This window comes from Brassica rapa, chromosome A06 (assembly GCF_000309985.2).
Source record: "Brassica rapa cultivar Chiifu-401-42 chromosome A06, CAAS_Brap_v3.01, whole genome shotgun sequence".
NCBI classification, from domain to species: Eukaryota; Viridiplantae; Streptophyta; class Magnoliopsida; order Brassicales; family Brassicaceae; genus Brassica; species Brassica rapa.
This window is the reverse complement of record NC_024800.2, coordinates 21,779,585-21,800,541: the sequence shown is the minus strand read 5'-3', so window position 1 is coordinate 21,800,541 and position 20,957 is coordinate 21,779,585. Positions and strand designations below refer to the sequence as shown.

Sequence of the window (20,957 nt, the reverse complement as noted above, 5' to 3'; positions counted from 1 at the left end):
ACCTTTAATTAAATAGTCAATAGATATCAAACTCAAAGAGAAGTATTATTATTCCCATAAACAGAAAAATGAACCCAAATAGCCTCTCATCACAACTAAAATCCTATACTTCCCCAAAACAAAAATCATAGTTTATAATTTATATATGACATAGATACATGGTTCATTGTGCAAATGAACACCATAGATTTTGGGATTGCTCTGGTCTGATCCGGTCCAACTCTTGTTTGGTTCGGATATTATTGGTTGGATCTAGTTGATGTAGGGAGGGTCCATGAACACCCACTGGAACACTTGCTCGTACTGAACGGCAGCGTTTTCCCAAGAATAGTTTCTGCTCATTCCTCTTCTCATCAACCCTTCCCATGACTCTTTATACTCTCTGTACGTTGCTGCAGCCAACCTCAATGCCTGAAACCAAGTAACATGATAATCTTTTAGTGATTTCACTCGTAAAAACCTGAAACACACAACCACAAATCTTGGAGAGGAATGGGGAAGTTAGAAAGGCTTACCGACACCATGCTATCTTTTGACAATGGAGAGAAAACCCACCTAAAACATTAAACCCCATTATAAGATCACACAATGTCATATGAACTTTGATCAGTCACAACTTTTCTTCTTATAAAAACAGAATAATGCTGTATTACCCTGTACCAGCACCAGCTCCACCTTCTGCATAAGGATTGAAGTTCTCAACCGTATCCTGAATACATTAACAATCCAAATATTATAAATCATATATAGCCTTTTCTTAACTATCAAACCATTCTCTGTTCTACAACAAATTTGAAAAGCTCACTCTGAGTCCACCGGTGGCATGAACGACTGGAATGGTTCCATATCTCATTGCATATAACTGATTTAAACCACATGGTTCGAATCTTGATGGCATCAGAAGAATATCACATCTGTTTTATAAAATTACACACAAAACAAAAAGGATCCAATGAATAGTTTGTGACAATTTTAAGTTTTCTACAACTAACTCCACCACACAAGTCATGTGATAATCTAAAGAATTGACTTAAGCTAGAGTAATCTTTGTTATTACCCGGCCGTGATGCGATGAGAGATGGGAACATTGAACCCAACCCAGCCACGGAACTTGTCTCTGTATGTTTCCTCCATACTTCTCATCCAGCTCTCACATTTTGGATCACCTGAACCAAGCATGACCTGCAAGAAAATAGGGCATGACCAAATGTGTAATCACAGCAGCAGCAGTCACTGTGCATTCCACTTAAATACGTTCAAAAGACTCACTTACGAATTGAATGTCATCCACCATGAGATCAGGACCAGCAGTTTGAATCAGATCAATGCCCTTCTGATAATCAAGCCTTCCTATAAACCCAATCTATAAAAAAAGATTTTAAGACAAGACAACCTACATGAGTCTGACTATGAAACAAACAGAAGACGTAAAAGACAACGCTTGGCTTATGAAACCACACCATAGGACATTCAGGCCTGATGGGGAGACCCAGTTCCTTTTGTAGTGCCATCTTGCATTTGACCTGCAATCACCAAAGCAGACATCAAAAGGTCAATATCACCATTACTTTGGCAGCTCTACTTAAAAGAAGTTTCACATCACCTTGTTGGAGTAATCATCAAGAGAGTAATGGAAAGGAATGTGTTCATCCTTGGACGGATCCCACTCATCAATATTGATTCCATTCGTTATCCCTGATAAGTATCGCCATTACATCATCTCCCCAAAAAATGTTTATTTTTGTAAAAGATGAGGTTTTGTAAGAAGAAGAGGTACCATTAATAACACTCTTCCGACTAGAAAGCAAATCTTGAAGACCATATCCACCTTCAACAGTAGTGATTTCCCATGCATATCCCTGAAAAGATGAGGACAAAAAAAAAACAATTACCACTAGTGAATGTGGTCACTAGCAATTAAGGATTATGTTTTCCAAAAGAGTCATCACCTGGCTCACGGTAATGATACGGTCAGAGGTTACAATAGCACCCTTGAGAACATTAACCGCTTCACCGGTGTCTAGAGCGTGAGTTCTTGCCCATGTTGGAAACACCCACCCCACCGCTCCATACCATTCCGAAGGCAATCCCAAGTTGCTGTAAGTAGCTGCTGGCTCCACTCCCTAGAACCAAATTATCAAATGCAAAATAACCTTTCAACTCAGTCAAACACAGTACAACAACAACAACACAAATAAAAACAACTGCTCGTAGTATTCTAGCAAAAGGGAATTATGCCAAGAGAAATACTATAGGCTTCTCACCTGATGAGCGAGGTTATGGATGATCAGAATGCTTCTTGCATCTTTATACACTCCGTATGGGCGATACTTTGCAGCCAAAAGTCTGGAATCAAAAGAGAATAAACGACATAAGTTGATGTTCAAACATAAACCTTAAAGTATAGGTAAAGAGAACGAGGAAAGCGTTTACATGGGGACAAGTCCGGCATGCCAGTCATTGACAAGGAAGAGAGACTTCTCTCCGTAAGTGAACCCTCCAAGAGGCAGCACGAGAGGAGCTTCACACGCCGCATGGCAAAGTAAAGTGAACCGAAACTGATTATCACCAAAGGCTCCTTTACTATCTCCGTAAGGATTACCAGGTCTATGGTAAGACTGATGATCAATAAAAACCTGTAAAAAAAAGTAACCAAAAAGCAATGAGAAGATTTATCAAAACTCCACAAAAGATGTATGCAACAAGTGATTACCCAATCAACACCGTCTCTATACTCGTGATAGAAGGAAACTTCTTGAGAGCCACCAAAGCAATGAACGGTGACGCGGACCCCCAAGTCCTTAGCCCTGGCGTAGTTTTTGTCAGCAGAGGTGCCATTCAGGTACCGAGGAGAGATGACCATGACACGGTGGCCACGTCCAGCCAAAGCTATCGGCAAAGAACCACAAACATCTCCTAAACCTCCTGTCTTGGAGTAAGGAGCAGCTTCAGAGGTAACGAAAACGAGGTTGTTGATCACTTCGGCTTTGACGCTCGTGTATTCGACTTCCGCAGCTCCTTCTTCAACAGCTCTGTTGCCAGGTACACCAAAGTCAGCCATCTCGGATTCATCAGTAGCGTCTGAGGTCTCTTCTTGGTGTGTAGTCTCTTTTGTTGTGTTAGTGCTGATGATCTCTTGATCACCTGTACAAGAGAAGAAAACATGGAGCTCAGCTTCTTAATTCTATACAAAGTTTGCTACTTTATATCTGAAAGTTTGAAGATTAATGATTCTGAAGAGGACTACAAAGCAAATTCTCAAGAGAATCATTCTCATTTGAAAAAAAAACTGAAACCATATTATATACACAAGTGTGAATAAATAAACTATTAATCCAAAAAAGACTATGAATAAATCAAATCAAGAATGTTTTTAAAAAAATAAATCAAATCAAACATAAAGTTTGATACTTTATATCAGAAACTTTGAAGATCAGTGATTCTGAAACTTGAAACGTTATGGTTAGTGACAAAGAGGAACCTCTGAATCTGATAACTATTCTCATTTGACAAAATGAAACCATATTATATATACACAACAGTTAATAAATCACTGTTAGTTACCAAAAAAATAAATAAAAGTAGTACCAGGAGGAACGAGCTGAAAGCCAAGAAGAGAGGCAGAGGAAGAGGCAGAGACATCTCTCTCGGCGTCAGTGATGTCATCAGTTTCAGACTCTCCAGAGACGGAAGCACGGCGGAGCAACAAGGGCCGTCCGATGCTGAATCTGCTCCGGGAATGAGGGAAACCGAGGCTGCAGATCGGACGGATACAGCCGGTCCGGTTGAATCCCGCCACGAACCTAACCGAGCCGCCGCTGATCTGAAGGGAAGCCATTGATAGATAGATTGAGAAAGGAGGGGATTTTCGGGATGAATCTTGAGAGCGAAACAAAAGCAATGCTTTTGAGTTTCGGCAGGTTCCTCGGGAAGACTGAAACCACCTGTGGCCTATCTACTACGGAAAGAATCCCTTCAGACCTTCGCCGACATGCTTCCAAAATCTTCTTTTAAAGTTGCCCACAGATAGACATCTATTATTAACACTTTTTTTTATAACCTTTATATTCTTTGTCCAAATTATATTAAATTTTTTTGAAAAAATATCTTAGATCTTTTAGGACAAAAACACTTCGGTATCTTCTCAAACTGAAACAGACTCAAATTGAACCTTTAATCCTTGGGTTTAGATCTACAGCAAAAAGTTTTTTATTCAAATATTTTAATTTTATTCTTCTCCCAATGATCAATCAGAAAAAGCGCGAAAATTAAGGCCGACTAAAAAAATATCACAATCAACACTTCGTGTGCAATTGAAGGCTCGCATTTCGCCACGTGGAAACTAGTGGGCTCCACTGTTTTAGGGGATGGAAACTGGATGGGCTAAAACAATTTTAAAAGCATTGGGTTAAACAGTTTTTTAGTTTTTAAGTTTTAAATATGGGCTTATTTTGTAAAAGGCAAAATATAGGCCTCGTTATTTGTTTAATGGGCTGCATAGCTGTTGTTCTTTCTACACGTTTTGAATATGGATAATTCATATTAGTTAACGACCAACTAACTGTAGAGTTTGGTACACCACCCTGTCATTATGCGTTGTCTTAGCGAGTTGACCATACATCCTTAGTTTTTTTAATTGTATGCGAGATTCTTTTGTCATTTCGTGCGACTCATGTTACAATCACGTTACATGGTGAGTTCTAATCACAGATGTGATACTATATTGGGTAAAAATGGTAATTCCAGTATTTATAACACTTTTTTTTAACACTTTCTACTGTCAAAATAATGTTTAATCTTATCGTTTAGCATAATGTACATATTTTCTTGAAATTTATAACTAGCGTAAGCTTAAATTGATTCGCATTTGTACATTTTCTACTCCTAAATGATATGTATCAACTCATATAATAAAAATCACTCAAAACCCTAAAATAACTCTCTGTAATACCAAAAAAAAAATCCAAAAGAAGTAATTTACGAAGAAATTAAAATAAAAAGATCCAAAAAGAAGTTCGTTATAGGATAATAACAAAAAAATATTTAACGCCTCGTGCTTCCCTCGTGGGAATTATTTATGTTATATATATAAGATAAAGATGAATCGAGAGGACCAAAAGAAACAATTTTTTTTTTGTTGCAAAAGCTGAATTCTCCTTTCATATCTTTGGAAATTACATTGGTGTTGTGTCTATATGGACCGACCAGCTGACGGAAGCAAGTTTGGGGAGAGAGGCGAAATTGTAGATGCAGATTTCTTGGTGGGTCTTCTCGAGACCTTCAGATTTGGCAAATACAATCTTCCCGCCATAAAAAATGTGTTAAATGCGCCGGCAAAGGTTACATCGGCGACGGAGCAGCAGCAGGACAAGACCATCGAGAATCAGGACGAAGAGGGATCTCAAGGTATTTAGTCAACTTGTCTTTTCATTTACGTTTTTTTTTTGTTTTTACAACGGTGGTGCTTTTAGATATCTTTAATTTTTAATTGCGTCTAGTACTTTTTGAAATTTACAAATTACACCTAGTTTTTTTCTTAACCGGGCAACAATCCTGCATAACCCGGTAGATCAATCTCTCGTTTATTTTGTGGTCTGATTAGGTCTCGTAGGGAACACGTCTGTTCACGAAAGCATAGGATCGGTGTCTTCCAGTTCAGATCCAATAATACTGGATACTATGAGCGAAACCGGTTCACATAATGAACCTGTTTCAAACGAAGAATCCGGTTCAAATAATGAACCCGTTCTAAATGAAGAATCCGGTTATAATTGGTTAGAGTCGAACCCCACAAACTTGCCTAATGTAGAGAATGAAAGGCACCATAACGCAGAAGAAGGTGAGATAGTAGTAGAAGAAGAAATATACAAAGAAGACGAAGAAGACAAAGAAGACGAAGAAGAAGAAGAAGACGAAAATAAAAACAGCGAGAGAACATCATCTGAGTCAGAGGAAAAATCAAACCTAGAGACATTGCTTGCGATACAAGAAAAGTACGAGCTTTATTGTCCAAGCTGTAGCTCTTGTATCACCAGAAAAGTGATTCTTAGGAAAAAGGAACATGTGAAGCTCGTTGATTTGTATGCGGATCTGAAACCTTATGAATCAACCGACATTGAGGAGATTGAACCACCGGTTAAGCTGCATGTCCCGGAGACTCTTATTGAGAATGGTGATCAAGAAGACAAAAAGGAGGGTTATATCTTCACTTGCTTAGCCTGTCTAAAGTACTACATCCGAAAAGGTAAATCAAAATGTTCCTAAACTGGTTTCATCTCATATTAATCTTATTGGTTTTAGAACTTGACCCATGTTCTTAATACATATTAGGAGCCAGGTTCTTACAAAGAGATTATGCCAGGGGATTACCTGTTGAGGAGTCAGGTACGTTATCATTAACTGAAAGGAACATATTCTTAACAAGAAATACAATTTTTATTTATTTTTGGGTATTAAGTGAAATCTAATTCTTTTCACAAAAATACAAAGGAATAAAACTATAGAAGCATCATACTATCTACACTTTGTCTACAGTTGAAGTACATTTAGAGCCTAGGAAGAGTAGTAACACCACTGAAACACCGCCTCAAAATAAACTCGACCGTGAAAGATTCACCGTTGAGCTACTGAAGAGCACCGTGTACGGTGGTCTAACCGAGACCATCACCAGCCTCGTCGTTGTATCTTCTGCCTCTGCCTCCGGATCCTCCACCGGTATGTCACCAATCATCTGATTGGTCCTTACTCTGCATGATGATTGATAACTTATATATATATATATAAATGATTTAATCTATAAAACTTTGATTGTTTCAGAGAATATTTTGGCTCTTGCAGTCGCAAATTTGGCCGGTGGTCTCATCGTCCTTGCTCAAAACGTAATTAACGACTCTAAGCCCTTAAAAACGTAATTAACCGGTTTCTTAATTTTAACCGGTTCCGGTTTATTCTTGCAGCTTCGTGATCTAAGAAACAATTCAGATCAAGAGAATGATCGGTACAATGAGCTGTTAGGGAGACGTGACAATATCCGGTTGCATGTACTAGTAGCGGTCCTGTCTTACATTTTCTTCGGCCTAATTGCTCCATTGGTTTACGCATTTTCCTTCTACCAAACCGGAATCAAGAACTACAAGCTCGTCTCGGTTTTCTCGGTTTCTCTGGTTTGCGCAATCATGCTCGGTATGATCAAGGTCTACGTCCGGAAACCGGTTAACGTACGTGAATCTCCCAAGCCTTATCTCAAATCTGCTGCTTATTATACGTCTATTGTTGTTGTCTCTTCTGGAGTGTCGCACATTGTTGGAGAAATTGTGGGAGAGTATATCCGAAAGCTCGGTTTGTTTAGTTTATACCAGACCGGTTTGACTTCAACATTTGACGGAATTAAACCAGAGAAATACCGGTTTACTTCCTTCTAACGTAGCCAAAGGAGTAAGGGAGAGAGCTATATGCAAAGGAGTAAGAATTAAACCAGCGTTGTATATTTGTGTTCAACTAAATATACTTTTTTCTTTCTTTCTTTTGGTATATGCAAAGTGGACTTTTGTAAAAGGTCTTTCGTCTTTGAGGTTTTTATTTGATAATGGAGTATCTTTTTGAGTTTAGTTGAGTGTTTACACATAGAAGAAGACACACTGATTTGACCAAAAAAAGAAAAGATAAAAGGAAGATACATTACGTCCGAAAAAGGCTCAGCGTTGTTGGAGATATCGTGGGAGAGCATATTGGAAAGCTTGATTGGTATTAGGCTGGTTAGGCTTCAGCATTAGATGGAAGTAAACCAGAGGAGTACCGGTTTACTTCCTTTTTTTTTGTTTTTTTTTTGTAACACCGGTTTAGTTCCTTTCAATGCAGTGAAAGAAGGAAATATTAACCGGTCAGACGAGCCTTACTTCCTTTCAATTGTTTCTTTCGTTCTTCTGGTATGTGCAAAGTGAACTTCCTTAAAAAAAAGTTAGAACCGACGACATCCTTGTAAATTGTAATAAAGGTCATTCACCTTCGAGGTTTGTATTTTATAATGGAGTCTCTCTTGAGATTATACGTATGATATTAAGCCATATATAAATACGTCACTTTGAGCTTTATCTAAACTAATATTTATAGAGGGTTCATAGTAGCATAGTTAAGAGAGTTATATTGTGGGTTTTTGTCCGGGTCCGTGATTGGATTCTTTGAGCTGGTAGCGGGTTAATCTCTTTGAGAAAACTACAAGAGTTGTATATCTCGGTAGCTTGTAGCAATCACTAAATTTACTTGGTTCTTTCCGTATTTATTATTAGTCGTTATTGTATTTTATGTCAAAACTTAAAATAAGCACTCTTTCCATTTTTATTAGATCTTTTGTTTTGTTTGAAACACTCCATTTTTATTAGATAGCATTCTATAAGAGCATCTCCAACTCATTACTGTTTTCACTTCTATAATAGTATTTAGAGCATTTCCAATGTATATCTCTATATTTTTCTCTAAAATAGAGATCTCTATTATAGAGGTGGATTTGCTCCAATATATGCCTCTATAATAGAGTTTCTCTATTTTAGAGGAAAATATAGAAGAATCCTACTTTTTACCTCTATATTTAGAGATGAAAATACCAAATCTCTATTTTTTCCCCTATAAATAGAGGAACTCTATTATAGAAGCATACATTGGAGCAAATCCACCTCTATAATAGAGTTTCTCTATTTTAGAGAAAAATATAGAGATGAAAACAGAGGTGGGTTAGAGATGGTCTTAGAGGTAAAATTGCTCAAACCCACCTCTATTTCTTCCTCTATAATAGAGATCTCTACTTTTTCCTCTATTTAGAGCATCTCTAACCCATTGCTATTTTCACCTCTATAATAGCATTTAGAGGTGAAATTGCTCCAACCCACTTCTATTTCTTTCTCTATAATAGAGATCTCTATTTTTTCCTCTATTTATAGAGGAAGAAATAGCATTCCTCTATTTTTTACTCTATATTTTAGAGATTGCTATTTTAGGGAAATACATTTGTAACATCCCGAGTTGTGATATGTGAAAAAGGCTTAAGAGAATTGATTTGACTACCTATGTCACCAAAGTTGACTTACCTTTTCCGGAGCACATCCTGAAAGAACTCCAGAGTTAAGCGTGCTTGAGCTGGAGTAGTGGAAGGATGGGTGACCTATCGGGAAGTGATTCGCGATAGCGTGCGAGTGAGGCCAAAGCACGGGGAAAGGTCGGGTGGTGATTGCAGGGTCAGTAAACAATGATTTCGGGCCTTGGAAAATTAACGACCGGCTGTCAGATGGAATGGGGCCCACGGGCCGAGAGAGCGGGCGTGGGTGGCCCATTAGCCGTGGACGGGTCGGGGCGTTATAACATTGGAGCATATCTCGCCTCTATTATAAAGTTTCCCTATTTTAAAGGTGAAAATAGCAAAATACATTGGAGATGGTCTTATAGAGGAAAAATTAGCATTCTTCTATTTTTCACTCTATATTTTAAAGATTGCTATTTTAGTGGAATACATTGAAGCATATCTCACCTCTATTATAGAGTTCCCCTATTTTAGAGGTGAAAATAGCAAAATACATTGGAGATGGTCTAACTGTATACACAGCCACTAAAAAGTCATGAACTTTTAAGAGATTAAAAAAAACGAAAGGATATACAATTATCTTCAACCACCTAGTTAAACATTTGAGTTAACACAGTTAGAGCATCTCCAAGGAGACTCTATTTTGTCCTCTATAAATTACACTAAAATAGAGTAACTCTATTATAGAGTTGAATTTGCTCCAATGATTCACTTTATAATAGAGTTAAGAGTAAAATATAGAGTAATTTTATTTTTTTACTTCAAATATAGAGTGAAAAAACAAAAATACTCTATATTTTACTCAATTATAGAGTAACTCTATTATAGAGTGAATCATTGGAGCAAATCTAACTCTATAATAGAGTTACTCTATTTTTTAAGTGATTGGAGATGGTTTTAGAACTCACGGTTAACATCTCTTTCACTCTTCGTAAAGAAAATAAATATACACATTGGTTAACAGCTGGAGTTTCTCGTTTTTGATTTACCATTTTTTTATAAAACTGAAAATATATTTGATCCAATACACACATTACACCTAAGTGATGTCAGGCCGATAATACATACAAGCCAAAGAATTGGCAGTGACGTGTCCCAGGAGTGGCAGAGAGAACTACGTGTGCCCGAAGCTTTCACCCACTCTCTCTCTCCTTAAAAACTCTCCCCAGAGTTTCTCTCTCACTCCTAAACGCTTCGTTTTCCCTGTCGTTTAGTGTGAAGAAGAAGCATTGTTCTCTCCTGTGGGGTTTTTCAGAAACAGAGTCGCTCACTCGCTCAAAGGTAAACAAACAATGTCACTCCTCCATCGTCTCTTCTGATACACTGAAACAAAAAGTTGATTTCTTTTTCTTTCTTTTTTTGTGTCTCCTCACATTCTCTCCTTCACATCTTTCTCGACAAGCCGCGATTTTGGGTGAATATTTATGTAGAAATATTATGTCTTTTCATCTTCATCGCAAAGACTGAAGCTTTTTGTCTGCTTCTCAAACAAAAAAAAAGTGAACTTTTTTTTTTTTGAAACATTAAACCACTAATTTTAGCTCAAAAGGGTTTCTGATTTTGGTTTTATTCCTCTTCTTCGTTCTGATTAGCTCTCTCATCTTCTTTGTTTTCTCTCTCAGGTTTTGTTTCCTCTGCTCTTGCTGGGTTTCTCAGAGAGTAATCGTACGGTACTGTTCTCGTCTCATCTCCTTTCCTTTCCTTTCTCTCTCTCTGACCTCGCTGTGTTTATCTAGTAAGGTTGGATTTTGAATGCGGTTTTGCCTTTGATCAGAGATTGATTTAGACAACCAAACCCTAGGAGTTGAGTTTTGTCGTCTTAGGTTAAGTAAAAATGTCTAATACCCAACTACATCTCTGTGTCTTCGTCCCTCAGTAATCGTTTATAAATGCCATTACTTTACTTTATTGTCTTTGTCTTCTTACTAGTCCCCACTCTCTTAACCAGATTGCATTTTTTTCTTTTTAGATTAAACTAATACCTCCTCTGTTATTGTGCTGTTGGTAAAGTTTTAGTCTTTACCGGTTTTATTTCATGTGCTGCATTCTTATGTTAGGTGCTCAGCTGTGTACACCCTTTTATGTTTTAGTAGGAATGTTGAACCGTTGTTTTTTCTTTCCTTTTGTAAACTGGTTCTTGTAATGTATACATGTAGCTTTAAATTACTTGTTTTATAAGTCAGCTAACAATTCCCAAACAGACAAAGTTACTTACTTAATATGAAATTCACAAACAAAGGAAGAAAGTTTGTATCTTTCCATCATTGGATCGCTGTGTGCCTGTTTCTGTTCGTAGGAATCATTGTTCTCCATGTTTAGCTTCCACTGCTATCCTGTCATTCTAGATTATTAATGTTTCATGTTGAATCTTGTCTTCACATTTCAGATGAGTTCTAGGAGATTGGTCAGGAGAGCATTGATTCTAGACGAGGACGATGAGGACGATGTGGTTTACAGCTTCAAGGTCCTCTTGCCTAACAGCACGAGTGTGCCCCTCACGGTCATTAACCCGGAACCTGAGATGCTGATGGGGAGTTTTGTCGACCTGGTGAAGGAGGAGTATGAAAAAGCACGAAAAAGCTGTCTGTTGATGACCAAGAGGACAAGGATTGACTGGAACTTGGGTGGAAAGTTTCATCTCGAGTCAGATGGTGAAAGGATGAAAGGAATGGTTCGCTTTGCTGCGTTCAAGCCCTACTTGTGCCACATAATACGTCTTGATGTGAGTTTCTTTTCCCACTTGTTCTGTTACAATGTGATTCAGCTATTGATCCAGTCTTTGACAAAACTGAGATTTGTTCCTGAACTAGTTCTGTCTTCTTGTTATCTGATGTTCTCTGTGTCTACCTTTGGACCAGGACGGTTCTGGTGTATGTTCCAGCATGTATGAGGTCAGCGTTACTATTCTGAAAACATATACACTTGCTGTATCTTTGTCTCTTTAGGTTGGTATGTGAAGGTTCACTCTTGGTTTTGCAGAACTTGTGGGATTTGACACCTGACACTGATCTTCTAAAAGAGCTACCTGAAAATTATAGCTTTGAGACAGCTCTTGCGGATCTAATAGTAAGTGTTTCAGTATTATTGAGTTAAACCTTATGGAAAATTTATGTGTGTTTGTGTTTGTTCAAAGTGGTCATTGTGACAATATCTTATCCTTATTGTGTCAACTGCTAACGTGATTTTTACATTATTTCTCTGGATCTGTTGATGAAATTGTGGTATGCATATGTTCCAGACTTTGTAAATATTATCAGGATAAGACGATAAAATTTGTGTTTGATTGACTGTATGGAACTCGATTGCTCATGTTGTTTATATCACAGGATAATTCTTTGCAAGCTGTGTGGTCTTGTTCCCCCGGAGAGCGAAGGCTGATTAGGTTTGTACTTGTCATTAGAGGTTACATGAACAAAATGGAGTGTGACCCTTCAATTCATGTGATTGTTTTTTGCAGTGTGGATGTTTCTGCTGATCGGATCTCACTCTTTGATACTGGAAGAGGAATGGACAGTAGTGAGGAAAATGCTATTGTTAAATGGTGAGATTTCTTCTTCAGTTTCATTCAAATGCTGACAAAACTTGGGGCGGCTACTGAGTTATGATTATGAACTGGGAAACTGTTCTATAGAACATATACAACTTCACATGTTTTATATATATTAATAAGATTGATACTGCAGGTTTAATTTTTTGGTGTTAACTTGAACATTCTTCATGTTTTGTATTGTGCAGGGGAAAAATAGGGGGCTCATTACATAGATCTGAAAAGACTTTTGCTATTGGAGGCAAACCACCATACCTTAAGGTAACTCACTTGTGGAAAATAACTTAGGTTCATTTTCTTCTTGCAATTTATAAAGTTTGTGTTTGAAATATTTAATGGATAATTAGCACATTGGGGTTAAAATATGTCAGTTTGGACTATTCGTTGTTATCACTACCTGCTGTTTTACTGATCTGAAGAAGATTCACTCTTTTTTTCTATGTAGCCATTCTTTGGGATGTTTGGATATGGAGGTCCTTATGCTTGTATGTTCTTGGGAAGGTGCAACTTCAGCTTCTGTTTTGTCAAACCTATGATCTTCTGCATTATCTTCCTGCGTTTAACTCTCTTCCTTTATTAGGCGTACGTTGGTGTCTTCTAAGACTAAAGAGTCCAAGAAAGTATTTACTTTGCAATACGAGAAAGAAGCCTTGATTGGCAACCACTCAGTCTCTGGAAAACACTGGAAGGTAGTATGATTCATCATTTATTAAATTTGGCTTCTGTTTCGCTTGTGGTTGCTAACCTTTCCTAAATACTGAATTTCCGAATTTATTGTATAGACTGGTGGTGGCATGAGGGACCCGACAGAGGATGAAAATAAGTTATCGCCTCATGGAAGTTTCACAAAGGTTCACTCTTTTTTTTTCTAAATTTCCTAGTCCTATATATCACCGTTTGCTTTTCAGCTTTTCACATTGCTAATTTATTTTCCTTCCAGGTTGAAATATTTGAATCAGAATTCGACATGTCCAAAATATACCAACTACAGTGCAGGCTTAAGGATATTTACTTTCCTTACATTCAGGTATTCTTAGGCTATCATCAATAATACAATATGTCATAAGACGTGTTTATTGCTTGGAGTTTTGTTGATCGGCTTTTAGGCTCCTGTAGCATGTTAATCTTCACCAGAGTACATTACTGTCTAGTGTCTACTTGTGTCCAATGATGCTTGAAAGTACTGTGCTATAAAATAGGAATGCATCAAAATTTCTGTTTTATTAAATGGTTTTTCTCTGACCATTTGTCTTGGTTCTAATCAAATGTCACACTGCTCTTTTAATGTGCTTTATTTATCAACCTGTAGTGTGACGAACTTTCCAAAACTGGGAGGACTGAAAGGCCTGTAGAGTTTCAGGTTTGTCATTATCATCATCACTGACTAAATAACTGTGTTCCTCGTTTGTTTTACTAAAAGTATCATTTGTAGCTAAATAACTTTGAATTACTTTTCCAGGTCAGTGGAGAAGATTTAGCTGAGATAGCAGGTGGTGAAGTTGCCATTACCAACCTAAACTCCAAGGGTGAAGAATTTTCGTTTCAGATTCGATTCAGTCTTACAAGTGAAAAACGAAAAGGTAAAAACCCTTCTTCAGGTCCCGGCTGCTTGTGCTTCAGTTGAAAATTCGATTCACAATCCCAAAAATTTATATCTTTTTTGGAGTCTGACTATGTAATTGTCTTCCAGGGAAACCTCAACAAGCAAATGCTCGCCTCAAATTTGTTTATTTTCCAATCGTCCAGGTGTGACAGTCTTTTCTGAAGAAGCAAACGTTACCTTTGGTCACCTTTTTCTAACTGAACACGTTATAACCTCTACAGGGAAAAGAAAGCATCGAGAAAATTTTGGAGGGATTACAAGAGGAAGGATGCAAAGTTTCCGAAAGCTTCGAGACTTTTGGTCGTGTTTCAATAAGAAGGCTTGGTCGTCTACTTCCAGAAGTCCGTTGGGTTAGTCTTCTCTTCTCACCATTAGCATGCTAACTATGGTGTGTAACTTCTTCAAATGTGCTTGAAAAAAAGAACTTCACTTATTGCGTTGTTTGTTTTACCAATAAATATGTGTAGGATTCAATACCGTTCATGCAAAGAGGTAACAGAGCGTCTACTTTGCTGAAATCTTGCCGAAGAGTAAAATGCTTTATCGGTACGAAGTGCTCATGCTTATTCAATTGTATATGCACCTCTGGTTTATTATTGTTTGATGAATGAATGTATGCACTCCTTGGTTGCAGATTTGGATGCTGGTTTTAACCCAACGCCCTCCAAAGTGAGCTAAACACTATCCTAGATTATTTGAAGTATTCTAGTACATTATCATCTGATCACCGGACATTCTTTTTACAGACCGACCTTGCAAGCCAAAATCCTTTCTCAGTGGCTCTAAGAAACTTCGGTAGTAAACAGACAGATAAGGAGAAGGATACTGGTCAGTTTAAACTTTAAAGTCCTTCTGCAAACTTTCCTCTTCTTTTGGTTCTTAGATTAGAATGAATTCTTGTTTTGCAGATGTCAAAATGGTGATTCACCGAGAAGGAAAACCACTCACACAATTGGAGCAGAATTATCAGGATTGGGTTATGAAGATGCATGATGCCCATGATGAAGAGGCTACGTCGGGTGAAGATGAAGCTATTCTCGTTCTTGAATCCTTGGATAAAAAGGCTCTTGGCATTTTGCGTGATGGTATGTATTAGCTTTCATGGATGATAAAGAAACTTTGTTTGGAAAGCTATGGCCTCAAAAATTATATCTCCTTGTCTAATTTGGTTAGTTGATTCTAGACAGAGTTTCTTACCGGTATTGATGCTGTTGTAGAAACGTGCTTGATGATTCTCCTTGTCTAATTTGGGTACTAATTACTTCCAATGCTCTTGTGATCTAGCTGTGAGGGTGCACAAGGTAGTCACGAGAAACGGAAAGTTGTGGAAACGTGGTCAGAATATAAAGCTTCTGAAAGGAGCTTGTGGTGGGGTTCACAATGGTAATATCTATGCTACCATTGACTATTTCTTAATAGAAGGGTTTGAAGACGAAGCAGGCGGTTAGTAACTTCTCCACCATCATTTTAACTACAAATGAAATCATGTTTTGTACTCTGATGTGGCTAAAGCTTTCTTTTTATAATGTTTTCTGAGCAGGTGATACTCGGATTCTTTGCAGGTGGTTTTTTTTCTTCTTCCATCTACCTAGCTCTGAGTATTTATTGGGAGCTCTGTGTCTTATAGCTTTAATTTTAGGCCTATCGATTGCCCTAAGAAAGAAGGATGCAAGCTTTCATGCATCGATGGAAGTTGGAGACTGGAACTTAAGAAGTCTTTAACATTGCCTATTACTATAATCGACTCTGGAAAGGTCAACCACTTAAACTATTTATTTTTCTTTTTTATTATTCTCCTCTTCTTCATACAGCTAAGGATTTTAATCTGAGAAACGTTTTTGTACAGTGCCTACATGCAGATGCAGACGAATGGACTAGAAAACTTGAAAGGCAACAGGAAAAGGCACCTTCCAAAATTGATTTGCTGGATGAGAGGGATTGCAGAGAATTGAACATTGATGGGGTAAGAACGTTTAAAGAGTTTGAAGTCAAACTTATCACGGAAAGTAACGTTTTATATATCAATATGTTACAGGAACTACCAGTTTCTGTGCGTGTTGGGAGAGCTCCCCCGCAGCAAATTGTGGCAGTTATTCGACCTGCATCCTTCACATCTGTTACACCGTCAAAGAAGTTGGAACAGAAGCATGTTGTTAGTATGGAGGGAAAAGAAATGGTCATGGTGGTAAAACTGGCAGACCCAAATACGAAACCAAGTGCTAAGGTTGCCACCAAATCAGTGTGTTCGCAGCGCGTGTTTCCTACGTCCTGTAAAGGGATTGGTGGTCTCTACATCTTCTCCCTTCGCTCCAAGTTTCCGAACCTCTTCAAGAGAGCTGGCACTTACAACTTTTCTTTCTCTATCGTAAGTAAATTTTCCTTACTGCCAGTTCAATTTTTTTTCGAGTAATCGTGTAATGTAATTTCCCAAACACTTTTACCTTCAGGGCGACTCGATTAGGTGCAACAAAACGGTTGTTGTAAAACCTTCTTCAAAGGCAGCAAAGTGGAAACTTGATGATAGTCTGGACCCCCTGCCTTGGAATGTTCGGTAAGACTCTTAAACTTTTCAGACATGGCATATATATAGAAATTTTGGAGTGTCGAACTTGATCAATATGATTGTGTATCTATAGAGTTGGTTCGTGTCTTGGACCTCTCCGTATAGCCTGCTTTGATGAGTATGAAAATCAGATACAGTTCACTTCTGTTCCAAGCCTGGAAGTTGAACTGAAAGCCAATCCTGGATTTCAACTCAAGATTGATGACTTTGAGGCCAACCTGATAGATGGAGGATCAACTCTCATGATCAAGGTATATTGCTATGTCCATGGTTAATGGTAAAGCGACTACAGATTACTTAAGACAGTTTAATAATGGTCTGAAAGTTCATTTCGTGGTTCTCAACCTAATGCAGGAAATGCTCGTTGAGACTGATGAATTAGACAAGATCAGCCCAAGTTATGATGCAACCTTGGAGATACGCGCACAGGACACACCTTTATGTGTCTCGACTGCTTGTAAAGGTAAGCTAAAATTCTATGTTACTGGTTAAGTCTTTCTGAAAATTTATTTTCATTTAAACAATTTTTTGTTTTGTTTCAGTGAACCCCGGGCCTCTGAAACGTATTGAAGTGAATAATCCTCAGGCTTTTGAAAATTTGCTTCCAGGTTCTACTGTTGAAAATTTGATTTTGGAGGTACATTTTGTATGTCTATGCATGTTGTTTATACAGTAATCAGGTTTTCGTTCAGTTCAAGTTGATCTTAACTTTTATGCAGATGTTCGATGGATTCAATAACCACATCGCAGAAGGGACCAGTGTTCTGATAAAAACTGATGGCTACTGTGTCGAAGACTGGATGGGTGACAACCGTAAGGTGTGATAAGCTTATTCTCTTAAAAAACTTAGATGGTTTGAGTTTTGACTTCAATTATTCTTAAAACTTCGTTGATCATTTGATAGGTTGATGGTCATGGCTGCATTGATCTCTCTGGCATTCTCAAAGTCACAGAAGGCTATGGAAAACATGGTAACATGATCTTTTCAATCTCTATATTTGTCAGGCGTCATTCCTTTTACGATTATCTTCTGATTCTGGTGTTTTTGTTTGTTTGTTTTCGACAGTCTCATTCTCTGTTGTGTCTGATTGTAAAGAGATCTTTCGGAAAGAGTCTCAAATCGAGGAACGAGAGCTGAGGCTTGTAACAGAGGTAAAAATATTCTTTTGGTGCAATAACTTATCTTCCTTCCTACATACTCTTTGACTTCTCATCCTGAAATTATTATATGTTTGTATCAGCTGCCGGAGTCCTGTACTGCGGGTTCAAATCTTACGAGCCTCATTTTCAAAGTGACGGATTCAGATGGTTCTTTGGATACTAGTATTCATCATGACGAAAAAACCAGGTGTATCCACACCCTGAGCGTTGAATCTGATTCAAGCAGCGTTGAGAGTGGAATCAGATATGCCTTTGTCCATGGCTCCTGCAAAGTTCCTTCTCTTTCCCTACCTGAGACCGAGGGTATCTTCTCCTTCAAGGTTTTCCATTCTCGGTATCCTGAGCTTCATGTGAATTTAGAGGTACTTTGTGAATTGAGTTATATATGTTTGTACCATTAGGTAGAACTTTTTAACTTCACCCTGATTTTCATTTTATCCTTATGTTACTTCACACTGATTTCTCTTTGTTCAGATTCTGATAACGCCTGCTCCAACAAGTGAAAGAGATGACATTGGTTGTTCAACACCTTACTCAAGGATGACATCAACACCTCAATCAGGGATGGCTTCAGCCACTCCGTTTCCAGGGGTGACTCCAACTCCCAGTTTAGGATTGGAACGAACTCCATGTTCACAGTTTGGTGTTTTGGCCATTAGGTCACCGTCATTGGATGGCAGTTGCCCATCTGGCGTGATGGATATAGTGCAGTACACTCAGGTATGATTATCACCATTTATGCCACAAAGCAAATACAATATGTAGACTGATCTAAATGTTTCTTTATCCTGCAGAGTTTAAAGCAGGAACTCAGTACATACGAGGCACAGCGAGAGGTAACAGATGAGCGCCTAAAATGTTTGGAGGCTGAACAAGAACAGGTCGAGCAAGAGCTGATTACTTTTCAAGGTAACTACTACCATCTTGGTGTTTAAAACATTACCTACATCTTTAATTTCGGCAAAAAAATCTCTATTAGATCATAGTCTCTCATTTTAAACCTGTTCATGAAAATTTCATCGCAGCTTCTCTCGAACCTCAAGGAGTGGCGTTCCCAGAGTGTTTATCTACCAAAGAACAAATGATGAAACACATTGAAGAGGAGCATTACAACACTGCGGCATCGGTTTTCTGTTCTTTGTACAGAAAGGCTCCGCCTCCGAAGTCTCGGTTTCTGTCAAACAAAGGAGGAAAAGGAGAAGTGTTTGGCATTGTAGCCCTTCTTGGTTCAGTTGCCTCCACCTCACTAAGCAGGTGACATCAATTTATAAACCAAACTGTTTTCTTCTTCTTCTTTTATCTGATCAGAGTTTACTTTTAGGACGATTCTTACAATTTCTCAAGTTATTTGATATGATGACAGGGTATTATCTGTATATTTGGGGAATGACACAATGCTTGCGTTGGTATGCAAATCATCAGCATATGGACCAACAAGCTGTGCTGAGTACCTGAAGCTTCAATCTGAAACTGAGTACCAGAGGCTTCAATCTGAAGCAGCTAAGCTCGGACGATCTATAACCAACGATTTGCTTATTCACTGTCTTGATGCGTTCAGGTAATTTCCTTTGTTTTTGGATTTGGTTGCTAATTCTTGATACTAAAGTGCTCTAATAATAAAAAAAAACATGCAGACCTTGGAGCAGTGGACTTATGAAAAATGATCCCCAGAGGAGATTAGCCATGGTTAACCCTTCCCTGTCCAATGGAGATCCTATACCAGGTTTCAAAGATTACGCGGTGAACATGATCGAGTTGGCTACAGGGGAGCTGGATATACAAACAAAGTTGGGTCACGGGCTTAGAGAGACGCTCTTCTATGGCCTTTTTGGAGACTTACACGTATATGAGACAGGAAGGGATCTTGAAGCAGCCCTTCCTTTCATCAGTGGTAGTGATGCTGTGTCTCTAGATGGTCTGATCTCCAAAAGAAACGGACTCATGCACTCTGTATGCCTGTAAGTGCGCTTTCTCCGTTTTATCTTTAGTAGCAGCATTTCACTAGAGACTTGACTTGACTTTGCCACCTTCCAAGCTTTGGTTTTCATCATCTGTCTCTCAGGTTATTATTATAACTGTTGAAATTGATGATCTCTGCTTATTATGTTTTTTTTTTTGGGTTTGTCAGCATTCCAGAAGTTCATTTTCCAGTGACAGTAACAGAGAATCACGAGAAGACCTTGGTGAAGATGGAAATAACAAGGGAGAAGAAGAGAAAGCGTGAGGAGGAGATACTTGAGGAGAGAGGTTTGTTGAGGAAGATAGAGAAAAAGATGAAGAAGGCAACGAAGAAGTACGAACGTTTCAAAGCCATGGCTGACTCTCAGGACGTATAAATGTTAATGGGACATGAAGAAGAGTCGTTTTGGTGTTAGTTTTTAGTTCATGAAACTTGGATCTTGTTTATTATTGTGTCGTTTAGGACTGATCTTTTGTGAATATGATCTGCGTTTGTTGTTTGCAAACTCTATGCTGTCGAAAAAGTTGGTTCAGAAACATATTGTGATGATGGATGGAGAGATGCTCATGGAAGTAGAAGTGCAAGGCATAAATAAGAAATCAAGGGAAAAGAATGCAAAACCTTTGTATTCGGATTTAGAAGAAGCAAGAAACAGAGTGAGAAGGGTTGAAAAGGAGATAGTGGAGTCGAGGTGTTTGTCGAGTAAGTTGGAGAAGAAAATGAACAAGGCTAATGGAAGATATGACAGTGCAACAATAAAGCTTTCTCTAGAAAGCTAAACCAGAGCAGGGCAATCGAATTAAAAAACCTTTAGCCTCTAGGACTTATGAGTTGAACTGGACCCATAAAGATTTTCAAACATTGGTTGACCAGTTGGTATGGTTAGTTATGACTTATGATAATCTGTTTGGCTTTCTGTGTTTCTTTGGGTAGTTTCTTTGTTCTCCTTGTTTTGGTTTATGGTGGTTTGTTTCGATTAATAATGCACTAGGTGGGGTAATCTGCGTCCTGCGCGGAGTGATGGACTAAAAGAGATTATTATACCTTTAAAAA

The 20,957-nt window shown here is 38.2% G+C and overlaps 3 protein-coding genes across 4 annotated transcripts; 2 read left to right on the top strand and 1 right to left on the bottom strand.

Annotated features, from left to right (window-relative positions):
- Window positions 1–3: 3 nt before the first annotated feature.
- Window positions 4–3,838, bottom strand: LOC103874297 (starch synthase 1, chloroplastic/amyloplastic). The gene is made up of 14 exons (XM_009152703.3): window positions 3,589–3,838; window positions 2,714–3,144; window positions 2,434–2,636; window positions 2,265–2,346; window positions 1,950–2,123; window positions 1,778–1,859; window positions 1,604–1,695; window positions 1,461–1,523; window positions 1,274–1,363; window positions 1,058–1,182; window positions 806–914; window positions 654–709; window positions 516–555; window positions 4–411 (listed from the first exon to the last, which is right to left on the bottom strand). Exons 1-14 carry the CDS (start codon window positions 3,836–3,838, stop codon window positions 253–255), a joined length of 1,956 nt encoding a protein of 651 aa, XP_009150951.1. The 3' UTR covers window positions 4–252.
- An 818-nt stretch (window positions 3,839–4,656) lies between these two features.
- On the top strand, window positions 4,657–7,607 carry LOC103874296 (membrane protein of ER body 2). 2 transcript variants are annotated; one of them, XM_033273400.1, is made up of 7 exons: window positions 4,657–5,406; window positions 5,603–5,718; window positions 5,755–6,244; window positions 6,331–6,384; window positions 6,535–6,714; window positions 6,817–6,878; window positions 6,957–7,607. In XM_033273400.1, exons 1-7 carry the CDS (start codon window positions 5,196–5,198, stop codon window positions 7,419–7,421), a joined length of 1,578 nt encoding a protein of 525 aa, XP_033129291.1. In that variant the 5' UTR covers window positions 4,657–5,195; the 3' UTR covers window positions 7,422–7,607. The 2 variants fall into 2 exon arrangements, with proteins under 2 accessions (XP_033129291.1, XP_009150950.1); XM_009152702.3 differs by having other exon boundaries at window positions 4,659–5,406; window positions 5,603–6,244.
- A 2,859-nt stretch (window positions 7,608–10,466) lies between these two features.
- LOC103874295 (structural maintenance of chromosomes flexible hinge domain-containing protein GMI1) lies at window positions 10,467–20,538 on the top strand. Its single transcript, XM_033273398.1, is given in 39 exon segments — window positions 10,467–10,484; window positions 10,693–10,740; window positions 11,457–11,792; window positions 11,929–11,961; window positions 12,050–12,136; window positions 12,397–12,452; window positions 12,528–12,611; window positions 12,806–12,878; window positions 13,063–13,188; window positions 13,190–13,306; window positions 13,400–13,468; window positions 13,558–13,644; window positions 13,927–13,977; window positions 14,077–14,197; window positions 14,308–14,363; window positions 14,442–14,570; window positions 14,688–14,766; window positions 14,855–14,889; window positions 14,967–15,048; window positions 15,129–15,305; window positions 15,505–15,663; window positions 15,761–15,782; window positions 15,860–15,974; window positions 16,067–16,183; window positions 16,256–16,585; window positions 16,668–16,771; window positions 16,857–17,034; window positions 17,138–17,246; window positions 17,326–17,420; window positions 17,503–17,601; window positions 17,688–17,754; window positions 17,850–17,935; window positions 18,025–18,306; window positions 18,419–18,664; window positions 18,739–18,853; window positions 18,970–19,198; window positions 19,308–19,502; window positions 19,579–19,902; window positions 20,073–20,538. Coding segments are annotated over 37 exon segments (4,878 nt in total). The 5' UTR covers window positions 10,467–10,484; window positions 10,693–10,740; the 3' UTR covers window positions 20,281–20,538.
- The last annotated feature ends 419 nt before the right edge of the window (window positions 20,539–20,957 follow it).

Bases quoted from the DNA above. Each gene is read 5' to 3' on its own strand.
- LOC103874297 (XM_009152703.3), bottom strand. From the start codon at position 3,838: ATGGCTTCCCTTCAGATCAGCGGCGGCTCGGTTAGGTTCGTGGCGGGA. The intron at 2,637-2,713 runs GTAATCACTTGT...TTTTTTTTACAG, and splicing joins ATAGAGACGGTGTTGATTGG to GTTTTTATTGATCATCAGTC. The intron at 1,524-1,603 runs GTGATGTGAAAC...TGGTGATTGCAG, and splicing joins TTGATGATTACTCCAACAAG to GTCAAATGCAAGATGGCACT.
- LOC103874296 (XM_009152702.3), top strand. From the start codon at position 5,196: ATGGACCGACCAGCTGACGGAAGCAAGTTTGGGGAGAGAGGCGAAATT. The intron at 5,407-5,602 runs GTATTTAGTCAA...TGGTCTGATTAG, and splicing joins GGACGAAGAGGGATCTCAAG to GTCTCGTAGGGAACACGTCT. The intron at 6,715-6,816 runs GTATGTCACCAA...TGATTGTTTCAG, and splicing joins TGCCTCCGGATCCTCCACCG to AGAATATTTTGGCTCTTGCA.